Below are 19,885 nucleotides of genomic sequence, written 5' to 3'. Positions count from 1 at the left end.
TCTGTGCCAGGCGGGCTCCAGTGATGAGCAAAAACGTGTGAGAGAAGTGACAACTTGAGCAGAGGCTTCTGTCAGTCCAGGAGCTCTTTTTTCCCACAGAATCACAGTATGATTCAGTCTGAAGGAACTTCAGGAGGTCATCTAAGTCCACTCTCCACCTGCAACTGGTTTTCCAGGACTGTTTCCAGATGGCTTTTGCATTTCACTGAGCATGGAGACACCCCACGCTCTCTGAGCAACCTGTGACAGTGCCCAGTCCTTCTCACAGTAAAAAAGGTTTCCTGATCTAAGAGGGAGCCTCTTGTGTTTTGGTTTGTGTGCATCACTTCTAGTCCTGTCATTTGGCACTGCTGAAAAGAATCATAGAATCGTTAAGGTTGGAAAAGACCTTTAAAATCTACAAGTCCAACGATCAGCTAAGCACCACTACTGTGTTGGCCATTAAACCATGTCCTCTTCTTTGCATCCTCCCTTCAGGTATTTATGCACATGGGTAAGAGCCCCCCTGAGCCTGTTTTCCAAGATAAACAGACCCAGTTCACTTAATCTTTCCTCTTACCTTCGATGCTGCAGTCCCTTAATTATTCTTCTGGCCCTTCATTGGGCCTCTTCAGTATATCATGTGTCTCTTACATTGAGAAGTCATTCTAGGTGTGGCTTCAGCAGCACTGAATAAATTATGACCTCCCTTGACCTGCTGGCAATACTTTGTCTGACGTAGCCAAAGACACCATTTACCTTCTCCAGAGCATGGGCACATTTTTGGCTCATGATGTCCACCAAGATTCCCAGGCCATTCTCTGCAAGGCTACTTTCCAGCTCTGTGGCCCCCTGCACATACTGGTTTCCCCTAGCAGTATCTTTTGTGCTCAGATGGAATAACAACAGGGGATAGAAGTCAGAGGGCTGCACAGGCTTTGGCAGTCTCTGGACAACATCCTGGATCCTGGTGTCTCCCAGGCAGCAAACATCTCTGGATGGTTGGTCAGGCACACAGATGGGTCCTTTGTCCCTTGCAGCAGGGAGTCACACTCTGCAGGGTCTCACCTTTTCTTCCTGGCAGACCTGCATGGTTTACAGTCAAGTGAAACACGTATTCTTCTAGGGGACATATCTGGCTCCTCTTCAATTATGAAGGCGGTCAGCCTGTTCTTAGATGAGGCAGGAGCTTCCTCTAGATACAAGAAGTCATCAACTTCCATCCTTCCAATTCTCCAGAGGTTTTTTTCCTTACTTCGATAGAGGGCATAGACACTGCCTGCTTATCCACTGCAGGTGGGGACTGGTGGTCTTCGTGCTGCTGTGCCTCAGAGAAGACCCTACCTCTCTCCCTTCCACTTTCTCTGATGCTGCACAGTTTGCACACTTCCTCCCCAACCTCCTCCACTTCCCAGCACAGCTCCTCCAAGATGCCCTGCAAGGCTGAGAGACATTGCCCTTGGCCTCAGGGAGAGGTTCCTGACACCCACTGAAGTCTGGGACTTGGAAAGCTGCAGCCGCTCTGTGTGGAAGCCTCTGCCCTAGCAGGGACATGTGTTCCTACACCTTCTGGGGAAACTGCTGTTACCAGCATGTCCAAGACTGCTACAACCCCACAGTTTGAATGGAGGCCCCCTTATTTCACTCCTTCCTCACACCCAGCTGCACAACCTGATGGCTCTGTTGGCTGCTCTCAGGGCAGGTCCCTCCCAAACACCAGTTAAAGGACCCTTGACCCTTCCTAGTCAGAGGGAGATGCATCTAAGGCTCCAGGAATGCTGGGTCAGGGGCAGCCTGCCAACTCTCCAAGAATAAAATGGGGTGAAATAGGCATATGAAGCTGTTTCAGGAGAAAGAAAAAAAAGTCTACTTGGAAAAGCAGGGACATTGGGCTAATACTAAAAAACAGGCTCTCATGAAGGTTGACTCTCAATGCATGAGTCTGAAAAGGCACCAAAGGCAGCTATGATCAACAGATATATTTTCCAGAGCTGTATTTTCTTTAAGCTTCCCAAGGGTTAGACTGTGTGGCTAAGAAAATCCTTTGCTAAGCTCATGTATCTTAGGTTACAGTTATCTCATCCATTGAGGGGCAGGATTTGGAAGTGAGGGCACCCCTAGCATCAGGCACATGCAGTAGATTTCAGTTTATCCTTATAGCAGAACTGGGGCAACCTCTCTGCTTGGGCTGGCCCATAATAAAGACTGTGTTTGGAGATTGATGCTGTTGTGCATCTTTTATGCTGTTCATGGTCTTTGTGACTACAAGGATATAATCCCAACATATGACCTCTGCAGATGATCAATAACTCTGTCACAGCTTCAAGTATACTTACAAGAATATTGCCATCAGCTTCCATGAATGGTTTCAAAGCTCAATGGAAAAGCTGTTAAAAAAGAAAATTTTGTGTACTTAAGCTCTGTATTATATTTTCATATAACATAAATCTCATCACTAGAGTAAAAAATAACGCTTTCAAACATTTTGTCTTTCTAACTCTACCCTCTGACTTCTCCCAACCCCTAAAATTAATTTTCCAAAGACAATCCTATGTTATGTAAACTGATTTTACTGATTTAGAAATCAACAAGTAGTAAGTAATGTTAACTCAAAAGTATCCAAGCTTATTTTTATGAAATAAACAGAACAAAGCTCATGGATTTGGCCAGAGGCTTATTTTGTGCTTGGTTGTGATAGGCTTTGGAGTTGGGTGGCAATGGAGGTTTTTGGGGTTTTAGGAGGAAATGCAAGAGAGAGAATAAATAAATAAAATTGGAAGTGGATTTTTTGGTTCATTTTGGTCTTTAGTCTGAAAGAAATCTATAGATTTGGATTCCTGCTTTGGTTAAGTAATTCCCAGCATTTCCTGGGAATAAAAATTAAGTAACCTTCTGTCTCTCCTGAATGGGATGAGACCTCATACGGGACTACTTATTTTATAATGGGTTGAAATTTTCCTTTCTGGAGACCAAAATCCGTGCAGTCCAACAGCAGACCCTGGATTCTACTTCCCAAAGACACCAGGTTAGCAGGTATCCATTCAGGTGGCAGATGAAGTGATTTCATTTGGTTAACACAAGCACTTGTCAGCTCCCTGTGTGATTTTCCTTTGGTTGGTAGAATGGGCAGATGATGAATTGGAGCAGTACAAGATTAATGAAAACATACCAATGTTTTGGTGCCAGCAAAGTTCCTGTGAAACTCACCCCTCTGCATGTGAAAGAATCATGGAGGAAAATGGGAGAGGATACAAAACTCTGCTGAAGCAAGCAAGAAGGGATTTCCAGAAATAGAGCCACACTTCAGAAGAACTTCTAACAAGAACATTTTCCTGTTACTAGAACCAGTTATTTAAGATATGTGCCACTCCTCATACATAATATTTGTCTTAGTTTGAAAATAAAATCTTAAAAAGAAAATAAAAACCCACCTACTGGCTTCCAGCAATTTCAAACTAAAAATAGAAAGGCAAACAAATACATATTTTTCTGGCTGCCAGCCATTTCTGTTCAAAAGTAGAAAGAAGCACTTTCTATAAGTAGCTCTAGTTGAAGTAATATCATGATGAGGACAGATGTTATGGCCAATAATTTCAAGGATGTTTAGAAATCAAAGCTAGTACAAACAAGCAGAGGAAACACCTTGAGTTATCCAAGCAAATTAACACTGAGCCTCAAATACAGAGCAAGAAAAAAAGGGAATAACAGACCACATCACAGTAATTACTGTGACGTGGCCTTTTTCCTGTCATTTCTTAATTTCATGTGTGCCTTGGGTTTGGGGAGGAACTGCACAGCTTTGAATCCCACAGTACCAGGAGCAAGGGGAGAAGCATTAGTAAACTGGCAAGGCAATGTTTCCTCCTATGTGCTTTGTGCCAAAGAACTTGAAATGGATTTCAGCTAACCCTTCTCTCTGACTTTAACTCAAACATTTGTTTAGTTTCCAGAAACTGGACAAGCAGCTTTGAGCCAGCACCCAGCGTTCAAAAGCAGCATTGACTTCTGTCCCATTCTAGTTAAAGAATATAATTTATTGTTCCCTGTGTAACGAAAGACACTTGAAAAATCACACAATCACCGCAGAAATAACTCTTAGACACTGAACCTGAGTTTGTTTCTTCTAAGGAAGTCCAACCTGAGTGAGATTAGTTCCTCTGTGAAAAGGCATTAGGATTTTTTATATCCACTCAAGTGTACTCAGCTGTTTCAAAACTAATATTTCAGAAGGGCATAACCTGTTTATCTCTGCACTAGGACAAAATAAGTGATTCTTTTCAATTTTGTGCAGGTTTACTGTGGGAAAACTATCCTTTCTAAACAGTCAGGTGAATTAGGAGAAGGAGCTGGATAAATGTGGCCGCTCAAATAGAGCCAATCCACCTTCCTGGATGGCCCAGCATGACTCTGCAGGGGCTGTCTCTGGGAACCACAGCCCCCTGCCCCTCAGTAAGCCCCTGACACAGGCTACAGCTGGGATCTCATGATGGGCAGTGCCCTCTGTGTGCTGGTAGTGGTCACACCATGGCAGCCCAGGGGCGTGATCAGGGCTGGCAGCTTGGCTAACAGAAAGACTTCTGGGGCCACAAAAGCTACACCTGAGCTCAGGAGCTTTGCAGGTCAGTGAGAGGTTAGTAAGAGACATATCATATCAGTTCATATCATCAGCAAGGTGTCCTGACTCCTAGCTGGAGTAGCTGCAGCGGGAGAAGACTCAGCCCATTTCACAGCACTCACAGCGCTGCCTTGCAGCCTGAAGACCTGTGTGCATCCTTGTCCTGAATGGAATGGAATTTGAAGAGGGATGTCACCCTGAAAGGTGTGTGTCGGATTCTAGCTCTCATCCCAAAACTCTCCACTTGCAACAAGATAAATTTTAGGAACAGAAGGAGAGGAAAACCCTCCAGTCTACGGATTAAGGGACCCACATGGAAGACTTGTAATAGGATTGCAGTCTGCTGTAATGAATGCTCAATTTGCTAAAATTAAAATGTGGAACAAATCAAAGAGAGAAAATTAAACACGGTAAACGCTCTCCCACTTCACATGGTTTCAGAAACAGTAAAACACACTTGAATCTCTCATTTTCTGAAGGCTAAACTGCAATGGATGTACTCAATAAAGGCAAAGGGGATGGATTTATGTTATCAGCTCATAAACCATATCTATATTTCTTTGGCTTTTCTAGGAGTTATCTGAACCACCTGATTTTATTTCAGTCTGAATTGAACACAATGTCAAATGTGGTTTCAGTTAAAAGATTTCCAAATCAAGTTCTTGAGGGCTTTTTAAATTTTGATTTAACAACTGAACATTAAGTACCTGTGTGCATAGTTTTATTAGTGTCACTTCATCCTTGCTTTTTCAAGAAGAGTAATAAACAAGTAGGTATGTGAGCAATAAGCTGATGCAACAAACATGGAAACGTGACAGGTGTCTGATCATAAATATTTTGCAATAATAGATAGAGGTAATCTATTTGACTCATCATCTCTCCTAAAATATATAGAAATATCTATAAAGATCAAATTTAAATTGAAGGTGTGGGGAAAAAGGAAAAAAAAATAAAAAAGAGAACACTGAGGTTCCAATGACTCTAATTGCAAAAAATCAATCTTAATTCATTAGTAATATTCCTCTTGGGAAAATCAAAATCCACAAGGCCTTATGCTGTCTCTTGCCAATTACAAGCTACAGTGAGTATGTCAATCTGCAATGATCAGGGCATAAGTCTGCCAGACATGCCTTCCAGGCATCTCCCAGATGACATTCAGAGTGGACATATGCCCTCCTGCTTCTGAGCAAAATATTTGATATATGCAACATGGCTCAGACTATTTGTGTCACAGAAGCACCCAAAATGTGCATAGCTGAGCTCCTGTTCGGGTGGCATTGACACAGACTGCTCCAAAAGAAAATTTCTGGTTTACCAAGCAGCAAGCCAGGGCTGTGGACAACCTGGAAAATAAGCTCTGAGCCTTCTGTTTACATTTCTCACACTGGTCATCAGCTTCAACCCCTGTGCTTGTTTTCTGCTCGTCCGGCTGCCTGCAGCAATCTGCGCTTCAATGGGCAATGAATTGACAGGTGATATGAAACTAGTGAGAGTGGTACAAAGTTTCCCCCCAAAAATCAATGATTACTTAATCACATATTTCACCAGACATTAGGAATAACATTGCCCCAATTTACAGCAGTGCTTGAAGCACTGTCCTGTGGCAAGGAGACAGCCTTGCGTAATAGTCCTAAATTATCACCTTACTTCTAACTGGGGTTCTTGCAACAATGGAGGGGGAAAATTATCACAGTGATTGCAAGCTCTTAAATGTCCTTAGGCTTACTAGAGATCAATTTAATCTGATAGAACCTTACCATTAACCACTAATTAGTCAGCTCTAGTCAGGTACTTAACTGGTTAATCAGCTATCTAAATTGACTGTCTGACTTGTAGGAGTTTCTTGGCCTGCAGATTTTCTCTCACATACAGGTTCACCAGGGAAGATGGATATTAAGGTGATACTTTGCCTTAGGGGAACATCAAATAGACACTAAGGTAATTTTCACAAAAGTTCATGGACCCATTCCCATCCTGGATAAGGCTGCCCCACCTACTTTGGTCCCCATGACCCCATGTTTCTAACTGCAGATGAAACTACACATTCACCATCGGCATCAGAAAGAGCAAGTCTATGAAAACACAGTCAGAAGACATAATTTTTAGAGTACACATTCAGCTTTGGCCACAATGGGTAACTTTAACTTTTTGAATAAGCATTACACTTTGAAAAGACCAAAGGCTTCTTTTCACAGGCTCAGCAGCAAGAAACTGCATTTTTCTGCATTATATATCTATATATTTATATTTTATAATACCATTGGTTATAACATTGTATTCAAATGCATTTGGAATTACTCCATTCCCTCATGTGAAAGCAATTCAAAAAGATGACTTCTGACTCTCTTTGGGAGAAGGCCAGGAAAAACTGGAACAAAGTTCATTGCTCCCGTGTTGGAGACAGAAGGGATCTGGAGACATCACCCTGCTTGGATCATGGCCAGGTCCTGTCAGCCCAGCTGGGAAGCCCAAGGGCAGCAGGTTATATGTGCTGACAGCTCTGAGCAGGCAGTTGCAGGAGTCAGTGCTCTCTGCCTGCAAGAGAAGAGGGGTGGGAAAGAAAGAGGAAGTTCAGCAAAAGGAAGACATGCTCCAGCTGCCTCTATGGCCTCACAACCAAAATGAGAAAACAAAATGGCATGCTTAATGAAGTGTGTCTGCCCCACATTCCTTGTAGTGTGGAACTCCTAGTGCTGCTATGCTTGAAGGCCAAGGAAGAGTTTGCAGAAACATCAAGTGCAATGCCTCAATTCCTACTGCCTTCTAGCTGGCTTTTTTGTTTTTGCTGTGGCAGGCAATGAAAGTGGGCAAAGTTAGGCTCTCTGCAAAACTGGATGAAGAGTCAGTGCACTGAAAGGGCATGGAAACACTCCAGGGATAAAGAAGCACCTCCCTGATGTTCTGCTCTCCTCCAAAGATGCACAGGTCTTTACTAGTCCAGAAGATGAAACACAGAAGGGAGGAAGGGGAAAAAAGTAAAAAGCCTGTAGACCCTCCTGAGACAACAATCTAAAATGTTTCTCTCAAAGCAAGTCCCTTGTGAAAAGACAGAGATAAGGAGAGAGGAATCTAATTCCCTCCTCTATTTTTTCTGATCAGCTGTTCAGCAAAGACAGTTTTGAGGGAACAATGCAAGGTCCAGTACACAAAGAGAGAACAAGGACATGACTGACCCTAGCACAGAGGTTCAGAATTGCTGTTCTGCTTGCAAATTTAGATTATTGCAGGGACAAAAACCTGAGACATCCTCACCAGAAGGCAGTTCTGAATAACCTCTGCTGTCATGGCATTGCAGGAGGTTTATACATCCAATGGAAGGTAAAAATTGCAGGAGCATGCTTTCAACTCCTGCATTTGAGAGCAAGAGGCCAGCAAAAATTGTTACTCTTTGCACTCTCTGAAGCTTAGAGGTAAGTCCTGTTTCTTCTGCCAAGGAAACATTCACTGCATTGACAGCACCATACAAAAGGCCAGCATTCACACTTCCAGGGAAATCTCAAGAGGACTGATTTTAAAAATCAAAGCAAAATCATTATGTTGATGTTTGTGAGGATGAAGTAGGTAAGAAATATCTGGGGGACTTGTTGCTTCTTCCATCAAAGAATTCCACTCCACATTCATAAAGTTCTCAGGACACTGAAGTCTCGAGAGTCCTGTCTGGTTCTTCATTAAGAGATCAGGAGCAATGAAGAGTTTATCTTCCTCCCACACATCAGAGCACAGCAAATACATGTGCTGCACTCAAACATCACCTCTGCAATAAGGCAATCCCAGTGGGGAGAGGCAGAGCAAGGAGAAACTGCCCTGGCAAGTTTGGCCAAAGGAAGGTGGAACTGCTTCTGCTCACAGTGTCATCTGCTGAGCCATACAGATTTGCAAGTGACCTCCTTTTTCCTGTGGCTGAAAGGCATTTCCCTAGGAATAAGAGAATGGAAAAAGTGGACTGCTGACATCACAGCTTCTCCAGAGAAATTTAGCTAGAACCCATTCCTCCATTCAACATCCATGTACTAATATACAACATAAGTTTTCTCCAAGGTCTAGGACAGGCAGGCCCATGAGGGGCAGGCAACTGGGAGCCAAATGCTGTTCTCAGTATGCCTGAGTTAGACCAGATATGGACAACTGAGAGGCAGAAAAAATCATCTCTAGGATGAAAACTCAAAGATAAGAAGGTACTCTTAGAAACATTTTTCCCTGAAATCCATTTTAATTATCAAGTAGCTTTCTTGCCTCTGGACTGTTTCAGCAGTAGATTTGTGTTTCTTTTAAACAAATTAATTCTCATCTTCAGTTGCTACCAGCCATACTTACTTTGACTTACATTTGCAATAAGGAAAAAAGCCTCTTCACCACACAAAAAAAGCACAGTAAGTAACATCTGCTAGAATGCAGACCCTCACCAGTGTGAAAAGGGGGTCTTGTCTAAGGTGGGTACCCTAACAAGCTGGTTGGCCCTGAGAGCAGCAATAAAACTTTAAAAAAAAACAACCCTATGAATGGTTGCAAATGATGGCTGCATGCAAATGATCAGTGCAGTACTTTTCTGTACTTTTCTTCAGTCTTCAGTACCTGGAGGCATTCAGGATTTACTGATTCTTGTTTCTTACACAGCACAGCCTTTGCCAGAACATCTGCACAAAGAAATAGATCATTAGAGATAGCTATTTGCTGCTCCTGGAAATGCAGATCTGGCTACATCAGACACTTTCTTGTTGAATCTTACAGAAATGAACACTTTTCTGAACTCCTTTCCTGTAGTGTTGCTCTCACTGTAGTGAAATCTGAAATAAAAACAGTGAGCCTTTTTCTAAAGAAGAAACCCTTATGTAAAAATTATTTACATGGAACTAAAAACTGAACTTCTTCTTTCACAGAAACAATTTCAAAGTTTTCCCAGAATGTCTGGATTTTCTTTTATGTCATAATCTGTATTTCACTAAACTTTTGTACTTATGTTCCACCATCCTATGGCTGTTCTCACAACAGCCTACACCAAGTTAATCTGTGTGTCTTATTTTTCTTCTAAGGAGATACTTCCTGTCTTCTCTGTTTTTTTTTTTTCTAAAATGTTCCCAGCTCTTTATGTCCTTCTATGTTTAAAAGAGTGTATTTCAATATAGAGCACCTCCATTTTTTTCATAATTCTTACTATACACATATTTTGGAGCTTTATAGAAGAAAAGGAAATAGTCAAAATAAATTCTTGACTTCTCAGTCATAAAAAATAATAATCAAGACAATATAAAATTAGTATTATAAGCTATTTGTACATCTCACAGTAATTGCAGCCTCAATAGTTACTCTTGTTTCTATGATCCTCTTTAAATAAATTATTTTAACTTCTTACTTCAGTTTTTCCTTACATTGGCAACAGAGCCCTTATGGTGTGTAAAAGTAATGAATGAGAGGTAAATGCTTGAAGAAAAGCAACCCCACATTTGGTATTTCCCATTGCAGCTGAGCTCTAATTTATGCCAATAACAATATGATTTCTAAAGTTAAGTATGTTCTGCTTGAAAATACTTATCTTTCAAATTATATTACTGTCCTTAAATTTCAATTTTATAACTTATGTACAATTAAGTAATAATATAAAATTCAACCAAATTCATATGAAGGTTGGCACAAGAAACCTACTTCTCATAAATTGGACAGACTTTTGACCAACAGTCTGTGATTTATTGAGATTAATGAGGATGAAAAAAAAATGCAAGCTATTCCAAACCACTTCAGAGGACTCACTTTCAATATGTTTGTGTTGTTTTTTTATTAAATGTTTGCCACTCCAGAATTTAAGCCCCTGTTTTTAGCAGGAAAAGAAGACTGGGCCACAGGGGTAGGATGAAAGAATGCTGAAAATGTTGAATTCAAGGTAGCCAAGGCTGAAACTCCACAGAGTCAGGTCAGAAGGCTGAGCAGCTGTTCAAACTGGATGTCAGTCAAGTTTTCAGCACATTTCATAATGTGTTGCTTGTGCAACAAATTTGTTCCTACTTTGTCACGTCCTTAAAAGCAAAAGAAGAGGAAGCAGCAGCAGAGGAAAGATGTGAACGCCAGCTGAGCACCCACTGTCCTTGCACATCCAAAGGCAGCAGTGAAGAACCCAAATATAATACCATCACATAGTATAAGGTAATATTATGACCCAGAATTGGGAGCAACATATCTCCACCCTCTGAGCAGCTGTCTCTGAAGCTGTACCAAGGTTTCCCTCAGGAGAAAAACAGGCCAGAAGACAACTACCACCTGGAAATCTATCTGATCAGAAATCACTGAAGTGGAGGAACTGGAAAAAGCCCTTTGGACTCAGCAATTAGTCAGTACGAGACCAAGTCTTTTCTGTGGGTTAGAAACCCAAGACCACAGTTAAATTGCTCTGATTCACTGGGTTTCTAGGATTTTATCTTCACAATGCATCTTTGCATTTCATTCGTTTTTCGTTTGGAAGTGAAGCGTATGCCAGGTACAGACAGCACATCCAGAACACAGAAAACTGCTGGAGGGTCCTGCTTACCCCTGCAATGGTGTGTACTACATGGTAGTTTAGAATATAGATTCAGTCTTCATCCCAACATTGCTTCAAGTGTGCTGGTAGCACTCAGGCAAAAGCCGCAGGACCCCAGGCAGAGACACAATACAAAAACCACAACAGGAAAAGAAAAATCCAGTGAACTAAATTCCTAGTAAATAAATAAATAACTAAATAAATAAATAGTGATAATTTCTGGTTCTCCATTTCAGCTCTCTTTCCTTCCCTCCTAAAATTCCCTATTTTGCCCATATCTGTAGAGATGTTAAACAACCAGTTTGGGAAATGCTGCATCTTACTAAATACACACATCTTCATTCTGTTGCTTTCTGAGAAAAATTGACGATTTGACGTCACCTCCTTTCTCCTTGCACTTTGTAAGATCCACACAAATAATTTAAAGACTCTATTAGAGTGAGCTGCAGAAAGCTCAGACAATAAGCACATTACTGTGTATTAGCTGAGACACATTAACTATGAAGGAGCTTTAAGGCAAACTAAATTGCCTAGCAGTTGTCTTTGCTTTAGATTAAGAGAAAATAAGCACAATTAATATGACTCAGCTGGTACGGTATTTTGATGGTGCTTGTACCCGGAAGCTGCTCCCAGAAGAACCTGGTAGACTTGGATGCCCCATGGAATAAGAGCATGAGAGCTCTCTTGAGACCTTGCAAGCAGAAACAAGGATAACGAAACAGCTACACAATGTAAAAAAGCAGAGAAAGATGTCAAGTGATTCACAGCATCACAACACAAAATATAGTTTGAAGAAACTTCTCTGAAGTGTTAGCAACAGGGATTGCACTATGCTTGCTTCCATTACAATGGACCATGTGCACTGCAGGAACAGGGAAGAAAAGGCGGCTCTGTTGGCAGGCTCAAGACAAGATACAGCAGGAGGATGTAGGCAGGAATCAGACAGACTCCAAGATAGCAGCAGGACAACAACCACCAGGATCATATTTTGGGTCTCAGTAAGCCTGAGGACAGGCATTGTCAAAGGTTTGTGTTAGCACCAGAGCAGGGGCTTTGAAAAATAATGAGATGATATATATTCAAAGGCTTGTAAAACTAAGAGAGGGATCCCAGGGAGTTCAAAATGAGAGTTCAGGCTCAGTATGTTTAATGCTGCTCAGACATATAAATAAATAAGATAGAAAATTCATCAATGAACCAGAGTAGGAAAACTATCCTTGCAGTGAGTTTCTGACCTGATATGAGGTGATGAAATTACTTTTGTCAAGGCCAGATAATAGGAGATTTCAGTAAAAGTGACATTAGATGATGACACTTGGATGAGAGTATATTTCTGTGTATGGAGAGTGACAGCATTTGAAAGTTCACGTGAAATTTAAACAATAGCTTGGAAGCAAGAACAAAGAACTAAAGGAAGTCCTTAGCTGTGATAGCACTATCAGTATGATATCATTGCCAGCAATGAGCAAGTATGACCTAGGAAAGGTAGAAGTTGATCATGATGGCTGGATTCAACTAGAGGTTGAGTCATGACATACCAGAGAGAGAGGCCAAACACAACATTTGGCCAAAAAAAGAAAAAAAACATACCAAACCAAACCAAAAACAATCTAAATAGACAAAAAACAACTCTGTGTTTAGGATTAGATCTGTCCTTCATAGGAGGACGTTTGGGAATAAAATCACTTGGGCAAAATGTGCAGAGGAATGGATCAGAGGACAGTAGAGATTAGATCATAAACAGCATGTTGAGGTATATCAGGACCTTCTGAAAGACATTTTGCACATGTTTTCAGAAAACAGATGGAGAACCGTTGGCAGATAGAATCACAGGTGGAAGGTTTTAAGGAGAGATTTTCAGATAAAATTGAAGGTAATTGCCAGGATAAAATGAAGGCAGAGTGGACAGGATTTTGTTCATTGATTGTAGTCAATAGAAGAATAAGAACATGCTAGCTGAGAAAGAGAGAAAAACTAGAGGAGGTTTTGGAGAAAAGCAAGGTAGAGAAGTCAAAGGAAGATGAGCTCTGCCCTGATGAGAAAGCCATATCTGCAGAAGAAGCATTTAAAGTAGAAGGTGAGTCAAGGCTCTGTCATTATGCTGATTTTTTTCCTTCCCCCCTAGAAGCAACCCACAAGAGCTGTTTGGAGAGAAAGGACAGAAGAACATGGGGACAACTGAAAGCACAAGCACAGGGAAAGCATGACTCAGCTAAGCCAGAGGCAGGGGATAGAGCTGGAGGAGGACAGACATAGCCTATTCACAAGATTTATGCCAGAGATGCCCCATAGCAAAATCAGAAGAAACAGACACTGGAGGACAGCCAGGCTGTAACTTGATGATAGGAAAGAGAAGTGAGCAATTAAAGAGTAGAGGAGGCTGCAAAAGAGAAATATTTTTAGAAAGGCATGTCGCTAAGGCATAAACACAGAGCACACACTTTGATGAGCTCTGTCTGTAACTGCATGTACTGCTTTCCAGAGAAATTCTTAAGAGAAAAAAACGTGGCTCTCCTTCAGGCAGAAGGAACTGAGATGCAGAAAGGGGTAATAGGTATAGTTTCACATGCAACATTACCTCTGTGCCCATCTCCCTGTCTAGTGATGGTGCAACACCCAGTATGACTTTATCAGCATTAAGTGACACACCAGGAAGGACACCTTCTCCAGACATGAAACCAGTACCAGCTACACTGGTCTGTAAACAGCCCTCATGAGTTAACAGGGGGTTGAGTGACTCCTTGAAGAGAGTTCTGTGCACAAAACAGTGAAACTATTCAGCATGTCATGCAGTGACAGCCCTTTCCTTGGTCACTGCTCCTACCACAGTGTCGGAACTCAGGACATCTCTCTGGGCGTCCAGAGTGGCCAGGACCCCTGCCAGGGGTCTCAGAAACCCTGGCACAGAGCCCAGAATACCTGTGGGTTTGATAATGACCTGTGGAACAAATTACCAGCCTTCTATGAAGACCAACAAGCCACAGCAGTTTAAGTAGCATAATAGTGAAATTATCACATCTAAAAAATAGATTTTTGGGGTTTCTAGAATGGGGGTTTCGGGGGCAAGATGGAGGGATTTGGGGGTGTCCAGCCTTTCTCCTTCTTCTTCTCTGCCTCCATCTTCTGCTGTGATGTTGGCACTTTTAGATTGGTTTAGAGTAGAAGCTCACTGTTTAACATGGGTGATAGGTATTGAAAAGTAATTGTAAACATGTTATATGTAGTTTTTAGTTTAAAGAGATAACACCTCCCCAGGGGCAGGCAGTGTGCCTGGAACTGTCCTGCTGGACGGATCTTGGCAGGGCAGGAGAAAAATTTTTATAGCCAAGACGCAATAAACAACCTTGAGACTGAGAACTGAAGAACTCCAACTCATTCTTCAAGCACACAGGCTGAAAAAGAGACTTTTCACATATCTTTGGGTCACAGCGACTTGGACCCTCGAGACCACAGGATCCAACAGGGACTGAGAATCTCCTAGGATCCCCCCATGACAATCTGGTGAGCAGCAGGCTGCAAATCCATGCCATTTAATCAAGTGAGTGCACAATACTGTTGTCTGCACAGCACCCTGCAGCTGCGTCTTTATCCACAGCAGACCTTATCCCACTAATCCACAACCAAGTCAGTGTTACTTTAGGGAGATCATGGGGGAGTGGGTAAGGGATGGACTTACAAGGGGCAAGGGGAAACATCTGAAATCAATCAGGACAAAGCAGAGAATCTTAAAAAATAAGGAAGCCCTTCAGCCTGTATTGGCTTGATGCTTTCTTCCACCACCTTGCAGGGACTGGACAGGGCTGGTGGAGGGCATGCATGCTGAGCAGGCAGCATCCATCTGCTGCACCTACAAGGAAATACACTCACAGAGGTGAGAAGCAAATCTTGTGTTCTGGCAACTAGACAGCCCTGCAAGAAAATCAGGTCTCCCAGTATGCATGGGGACAAGTAGCAAACAGCTAGAGCCCAAAGTTCACATGAATATTAGCAGCCTGGCATGAATAGCTCTTGCCATTTATAAGGTGAAACAGAGCCTTCCACCATCCTGTGATGGAAAAAGGACAGCAGGGAGGCAGCATGTTGGGCAAAGGGAAGGTGATGCAGCATTTGAAAGCAGACAGCTTCAGCATGCCTGACCTGAGGCACACAGCCTCCACATGGCACAGGACTTACACCTGGTCAGAGTATGTGCAGCTCTGCCACCAGAGTCAACACCAAGAGGGGGGCACTGTGGGAATCTCCTTTCCACAGAGGTAGTTCTTGCATCTAGAAAGTTTCACCACAGGGAAGGGTACAGAAAAGCCATTCCACAAGAAGTCACAAAACAATTTCTCTCCTTTTATAATTGTCACAAACCATTGAATATAGGAATAACTGGCAGATGGGAAAATCCTGCCAAATTGAGCTGCAGTTCCTGCGTGGGGATAATAAACCATCCAAGAAACCCAATTAATACTACTGAGCCCTACACTTCAAAAGAACTTGTTGAAAGAGAGTAGGTAAGTGAATATCTAAACTGGATGCTCGTCTCCACTTTCTCCAGAGGCATATTTTGCTGAGGAAAACTCGAATCCAGAAATAAAGACAGGGGTTTGGGTTTTCTGTTTCAGCACAAAGGACAGGAGATTCTAATTCCAGCTGTCCTTTTGTATGGGTAAGCCCATTCACACAGTACTTTAGCCATGTCTTTACTCATTCAATTTAATGTGTATGAGAGAAACATTAAAACTAATGGACTCTAAAATTCTTCTCACATTGAAAACAGAAATAATTCTGCTCAGTGCTGTCACCACAGCACAATAAAGTCTACTCCCATATTGCACCCTAAATTCTCTTCACTCAACTATATTTGCACGTATTTTTCTAGGAATCTAATAAGGGAATTGTTTCAATTTCCATTTCACATATTTGTCTTCACAAATATCAGATTTACAGGAACAGCCATGAATAGATTGTCACCATGTCCCTTGATGGATCTTAAAACTTAACTGAATTAAACTTGTCCAGAAGAAAGCAATTCATATGCATGCTGTCCCTTGTCCTCACTCAACAAATATTTTTTCTAATTATGTCATTGTTTTTTAGTGATCCATTTTCATTTTTAACCAAAGCAGAGAGGAGGGTGGGAGAACATGAGATCTTTTACACAGGCCTTTAAAACCAGAAAGCTACTTGTTCCTGTGAACTTCCCTTATTGTACCAAGTGAACATTGTTTCTTACCAGCTAAAACTATACTGTCTTTAAAAAAGAAAAAGAAAATAGATGTGACTAGACAGAAATAACTAACACTTGTCACTTAAGCAAAAAAAAAGAAAAAAAATTAGCCACAACCTTACCAGCAAAGAATTCTGACAAATAGCCACGCTTGTCCTGTCAGCTCCATACACCTTGCAAAGCAGAGAGGAAACTCTTACAGAAATCAGTTGCAATGCTGAAATTGCCCAAGAGGAAACTCATGTCTCTTTTACAAGCCATGACTACACAAACCACAAGTCAGACATCAAAGCAAGTGCTAAAAGCCTTGCCTGCCAGAAGTGTTAATGCTAGAACCCAGACGTGGAAATGGGATAGGAGATGCAAATAAAATATAAGAAATATTCCCAGATAGCTAATTTTTAATTTGTTTTTTTGTTTTTTTCCCAAATAGAAATTGGTTTGGAAAATGTACTCTCATAGATTCCTCAGCAGAGTCTTGTGGGAGACAGAAGAAATTATGCAACAGTCCCCATGATGAATGGCACTCTCAAAGCCTCAGCACAGCCTCTCTTGCTAGCACATTCCTCAGAGCACCTCTCCAGTCCCAGTCTCCTGGGGGCCCCAGCATTCACTCACTCCTGAACCCCAAGGTGTGGTAGAGCCTGAACCCAGCCACACCAAGGCCAGGGAGCCCTTGGGACAAAAGGGAAGATGGACATGAAGTGCTGTTGGTTTGGTTTTTCTGGGTCATCTGCAAGGTGTGTCTCAGGAAACCCCATCCAAGCAGGGATGACAGCAAAATCTGCAGACAAGCACATGGATCTAATAGTTTCAGATCAACCAGCTTTAGTTACCACATTTCCTTTTCAACTAACCAACAGAGTGGTAAGCTAAAAATAACCACCCTGTTAAAAATAGGAGACAGATGCCTCTGTAAGTTACATATTCACTAGGCTTGTGGGGAAAAGGAAATGAAAATTCAGGACCTTGTATTTTGGGTACTTTTCTGGCTTATGCATTCAACAGTTTTACCGAAAGGTATGTGGACTTCAAGAATGAATAAACATCTAGCACAAATATCCAAGTAACTTTTCATTGCTCTATCTACACAGCTCTTATTTCACATATCACATTAGTCTATAAAGACCGAGCATGCACTCTGTTAAATTTCATCCTTCTTCAAAGAGATAGGCATTGCTAAAAAATAAGGCAGGCCATTACATACTTTGAAATAATTTTTTCCTTTTTAACTCCCTGGAATATTACAGATCAGTTTCCTCAAAGCAGGATGGAGGGATACTGCTGCTTAGAGATTCCCCTGCATTTTCCCAGCACTCTTTCCCTGTCACAGCAAACTTCCAGGGTCCAGAGTCAGGTAAAGGAGATACACAGAGATCTCCATGCTTTACTATTCATGACACTGAAATTACAGTGCCACCTGTAGGACACCCAAAAAAAAAAAATTAATTTGGGTCTTGCTGGTGCCACAAACGCCAGTTATAATTATAGGGCTTTCGAGTAGTCTTGGCAGAAGTGCAGGAACTTAAAAAACAGATGACTCACATCAGTCTACAGGGAGTTACTTGAAAGCTTTGTTCACATAGAGCAACATGCATCAGCACATCCAGAAGAAGATATTTTGCTACAAAGACGAATCTTTCGGGGAAGAAGGACGTGCCAGTGCAATGCATTCATAGTCCATCCATTTCAGAGCTTGTGCCAGCGTAGGCAGGAGAGATCTGCCACATCCTCAACCACTTCCAGCCAACAAAGACATCACCCTTGAATCTAAAGAAGGTTTCCATTGTGGCTGCACACTTTTTGTTTGTTTGTTTTTAACTTTTCCATTCTCAATTTAGTTTTTAACTGTGGACCATGTTAACCCAGAGCATCACATTTCACTGACTGGTATTTGCATTGCATTTATATGTTACTTTGCACCAGCATTGAAAAGCACTCATATATACTTCAAAATATACTCATGAACTTATTTATGTTGCTTTCCCTTTTCTTTTTTCCCTCTTTACCAAGAGAGTAATTTTCCACTTTTCTAACCCATAGCTAAGGCAATGACTGTAAAATCTTCTCTCCAATGCATCATTTCAAGACATAAGGTAAGACAAGAGTAAGCAGATGCATCTTTGTAGCTAAATTTCCATTAATAGCACTTGAAGTGGAAAGTACTCAACCGATTTACTTAATAGCTCTGCTGCTGCAAATGAACTCAAAAAGAGGAGGTGTACAGCATGTTCAAGGGCAGTTTATGCTTAATGCTCAGCTGTGGTCAGAAGCAGAACAAAATAGTTTGACACATGAGGAAGGGAACGGTGAATAATAGAACAGATTTAGGAATGATTTTGTTTGGATCAACGGCAGTTTTGTGTGGAATATTACATAACACAGCCATCACCAACACACATTAGAAAGAATCTGTAAGACTGAAGAGAAAAGAGTGAAAAGAATGGTCAAGAATTGCCAGGGGCAAAAAAGCTCTTGTAGGAAGATGGATTTTAATACAAACATGTATTTTAGTACAAACAGTGCATTGTAGTGTGGATTGACTGATAAGGAATTCAACATAAATAGTTTAGATTATGATTTATATAGGGAAAACACATCTCTTTCTCAGTCATGTAGAACAAAAAGGGAAGGAACAAACAATGAAAGGTGATAAAATGAAGAGAAGGAAGAGGATTCAAGCAGAGTATTTGGACCTTTGATACAGAATTGAAAGTATTACTCTGTGAAACAATGCAAATAGTGATTTAATATGTGTAGAGAGCAGTAAACTAAGTAGTTTTCAGAAATATCAGGTCAAAATATTCATGGCAAATTTCACAGCATAAAAACAGTATTCTCTTTGTTTTACTAGCTTCTTATGGCCACAGCAGTGACAAAGAGTCAGAAACTGTCACTAACTTTTGAGGTTACAACACAGAAATAAAGATTGCAATAAGATAAGTGATGCAGAGTTAAAAAAAATTATCTATATATTTGTGCAAATACAGGCTGTAGAAATCTCTAGGTTTCCACACAGGTAGTTATGGAAGTCTGGAGCAGAAAAAGGATTTCTGAAGGGACTTCCTGAAAACATGGCTACAAGGACACAGGAAAACTTGCAGAGAGGAACAAAAAATATTTAGGAATTTCCAATTCCTGTTTCTCTGGCAAGCTGTCTGTGAGGAAATAAAGGATTGTTATAAGCAAAAAATCAGAATGATATGTACCAGGGCACATATGAACATGAGGATAGCTCACAGAGATGCGTGACACTTGGTGAAAGCAGGCAGGTCAAACTACTTTTCCATTGTGCTCCTGGGAGATTTCATTGGAGTTGGGAATTGCACAGTATAAACATATTTGTGTGGTTAAAAATTCAAGAGACAGCATCTGTATTTTCTCCTTGAGCTGAAAAACTTTTGTCACAAAAAAAGGGGGGGAGAGAAGTCCCCATATTTGCAGTTTATTTGCAATAAAATCCCATTAGACACTACATTTTGTATCAAAATGCTCCGTGAGTGTTTGTTTCTTATCAGACAGGAAAGCAAGGTATCATCTGAACTTTCCTTTGCCTACTCAGACAACC

At 41.3% G+C, this 19,885-nt stretch overlaps 1 protein-coding gene across 2 annotated transcripts in view; it reads right to left on the bottom strand.

Annotated features, from left to right (window-relative positions):
* Positions 1-16,486, bottom strand: part of IPCEF1 (interaction protein for cytohesin exchange factors 1) — a 59,595-nt gene extending 43,109 nt beyond the window's left edge. For both annotated transcript variants that reach the window (XM_059841951.1, XM_059841952.1), the window contains exons 1-2: positions 16,440-16,486; positions 2,316-2,366 (exon numbers count right to left, since the gene is read on the bottom strand). In XM_059841951.1, coding sequence (XP_059697934.1) covers positions 2,316-2,339 — 24 coding nt within the window. In that variant the 5' untranslated portion in view covers positions 2,340-2,366; positions 16,440-16,486. The remainder of the gene's footprint in view (positions 1-2,315; positions 2,367-16,439) is intronic.
* Positions 16,487-19,885: the final 3,399 nt, after the last annotated feature.

The sequence above is a fragment of the Haemorhous mexicanus genome, chromosome 3 (assembly GCF_027477595.1).
Source record: "Haemorhous mexicanus isolate bHaeMex1 chromosome 3, bHaeMex1.pri, whole genome shotgun sequence".
Classification (NCBI taxonomy): Eukaryota; Metazoa; Chordata; class Aves; order Passeriformes; family Fringillidae; genus Haemorhous; species Haemorhous mexicanus.
This window is presented reverse-complemented; position numbering and strand designations above follow the sequence as displayed.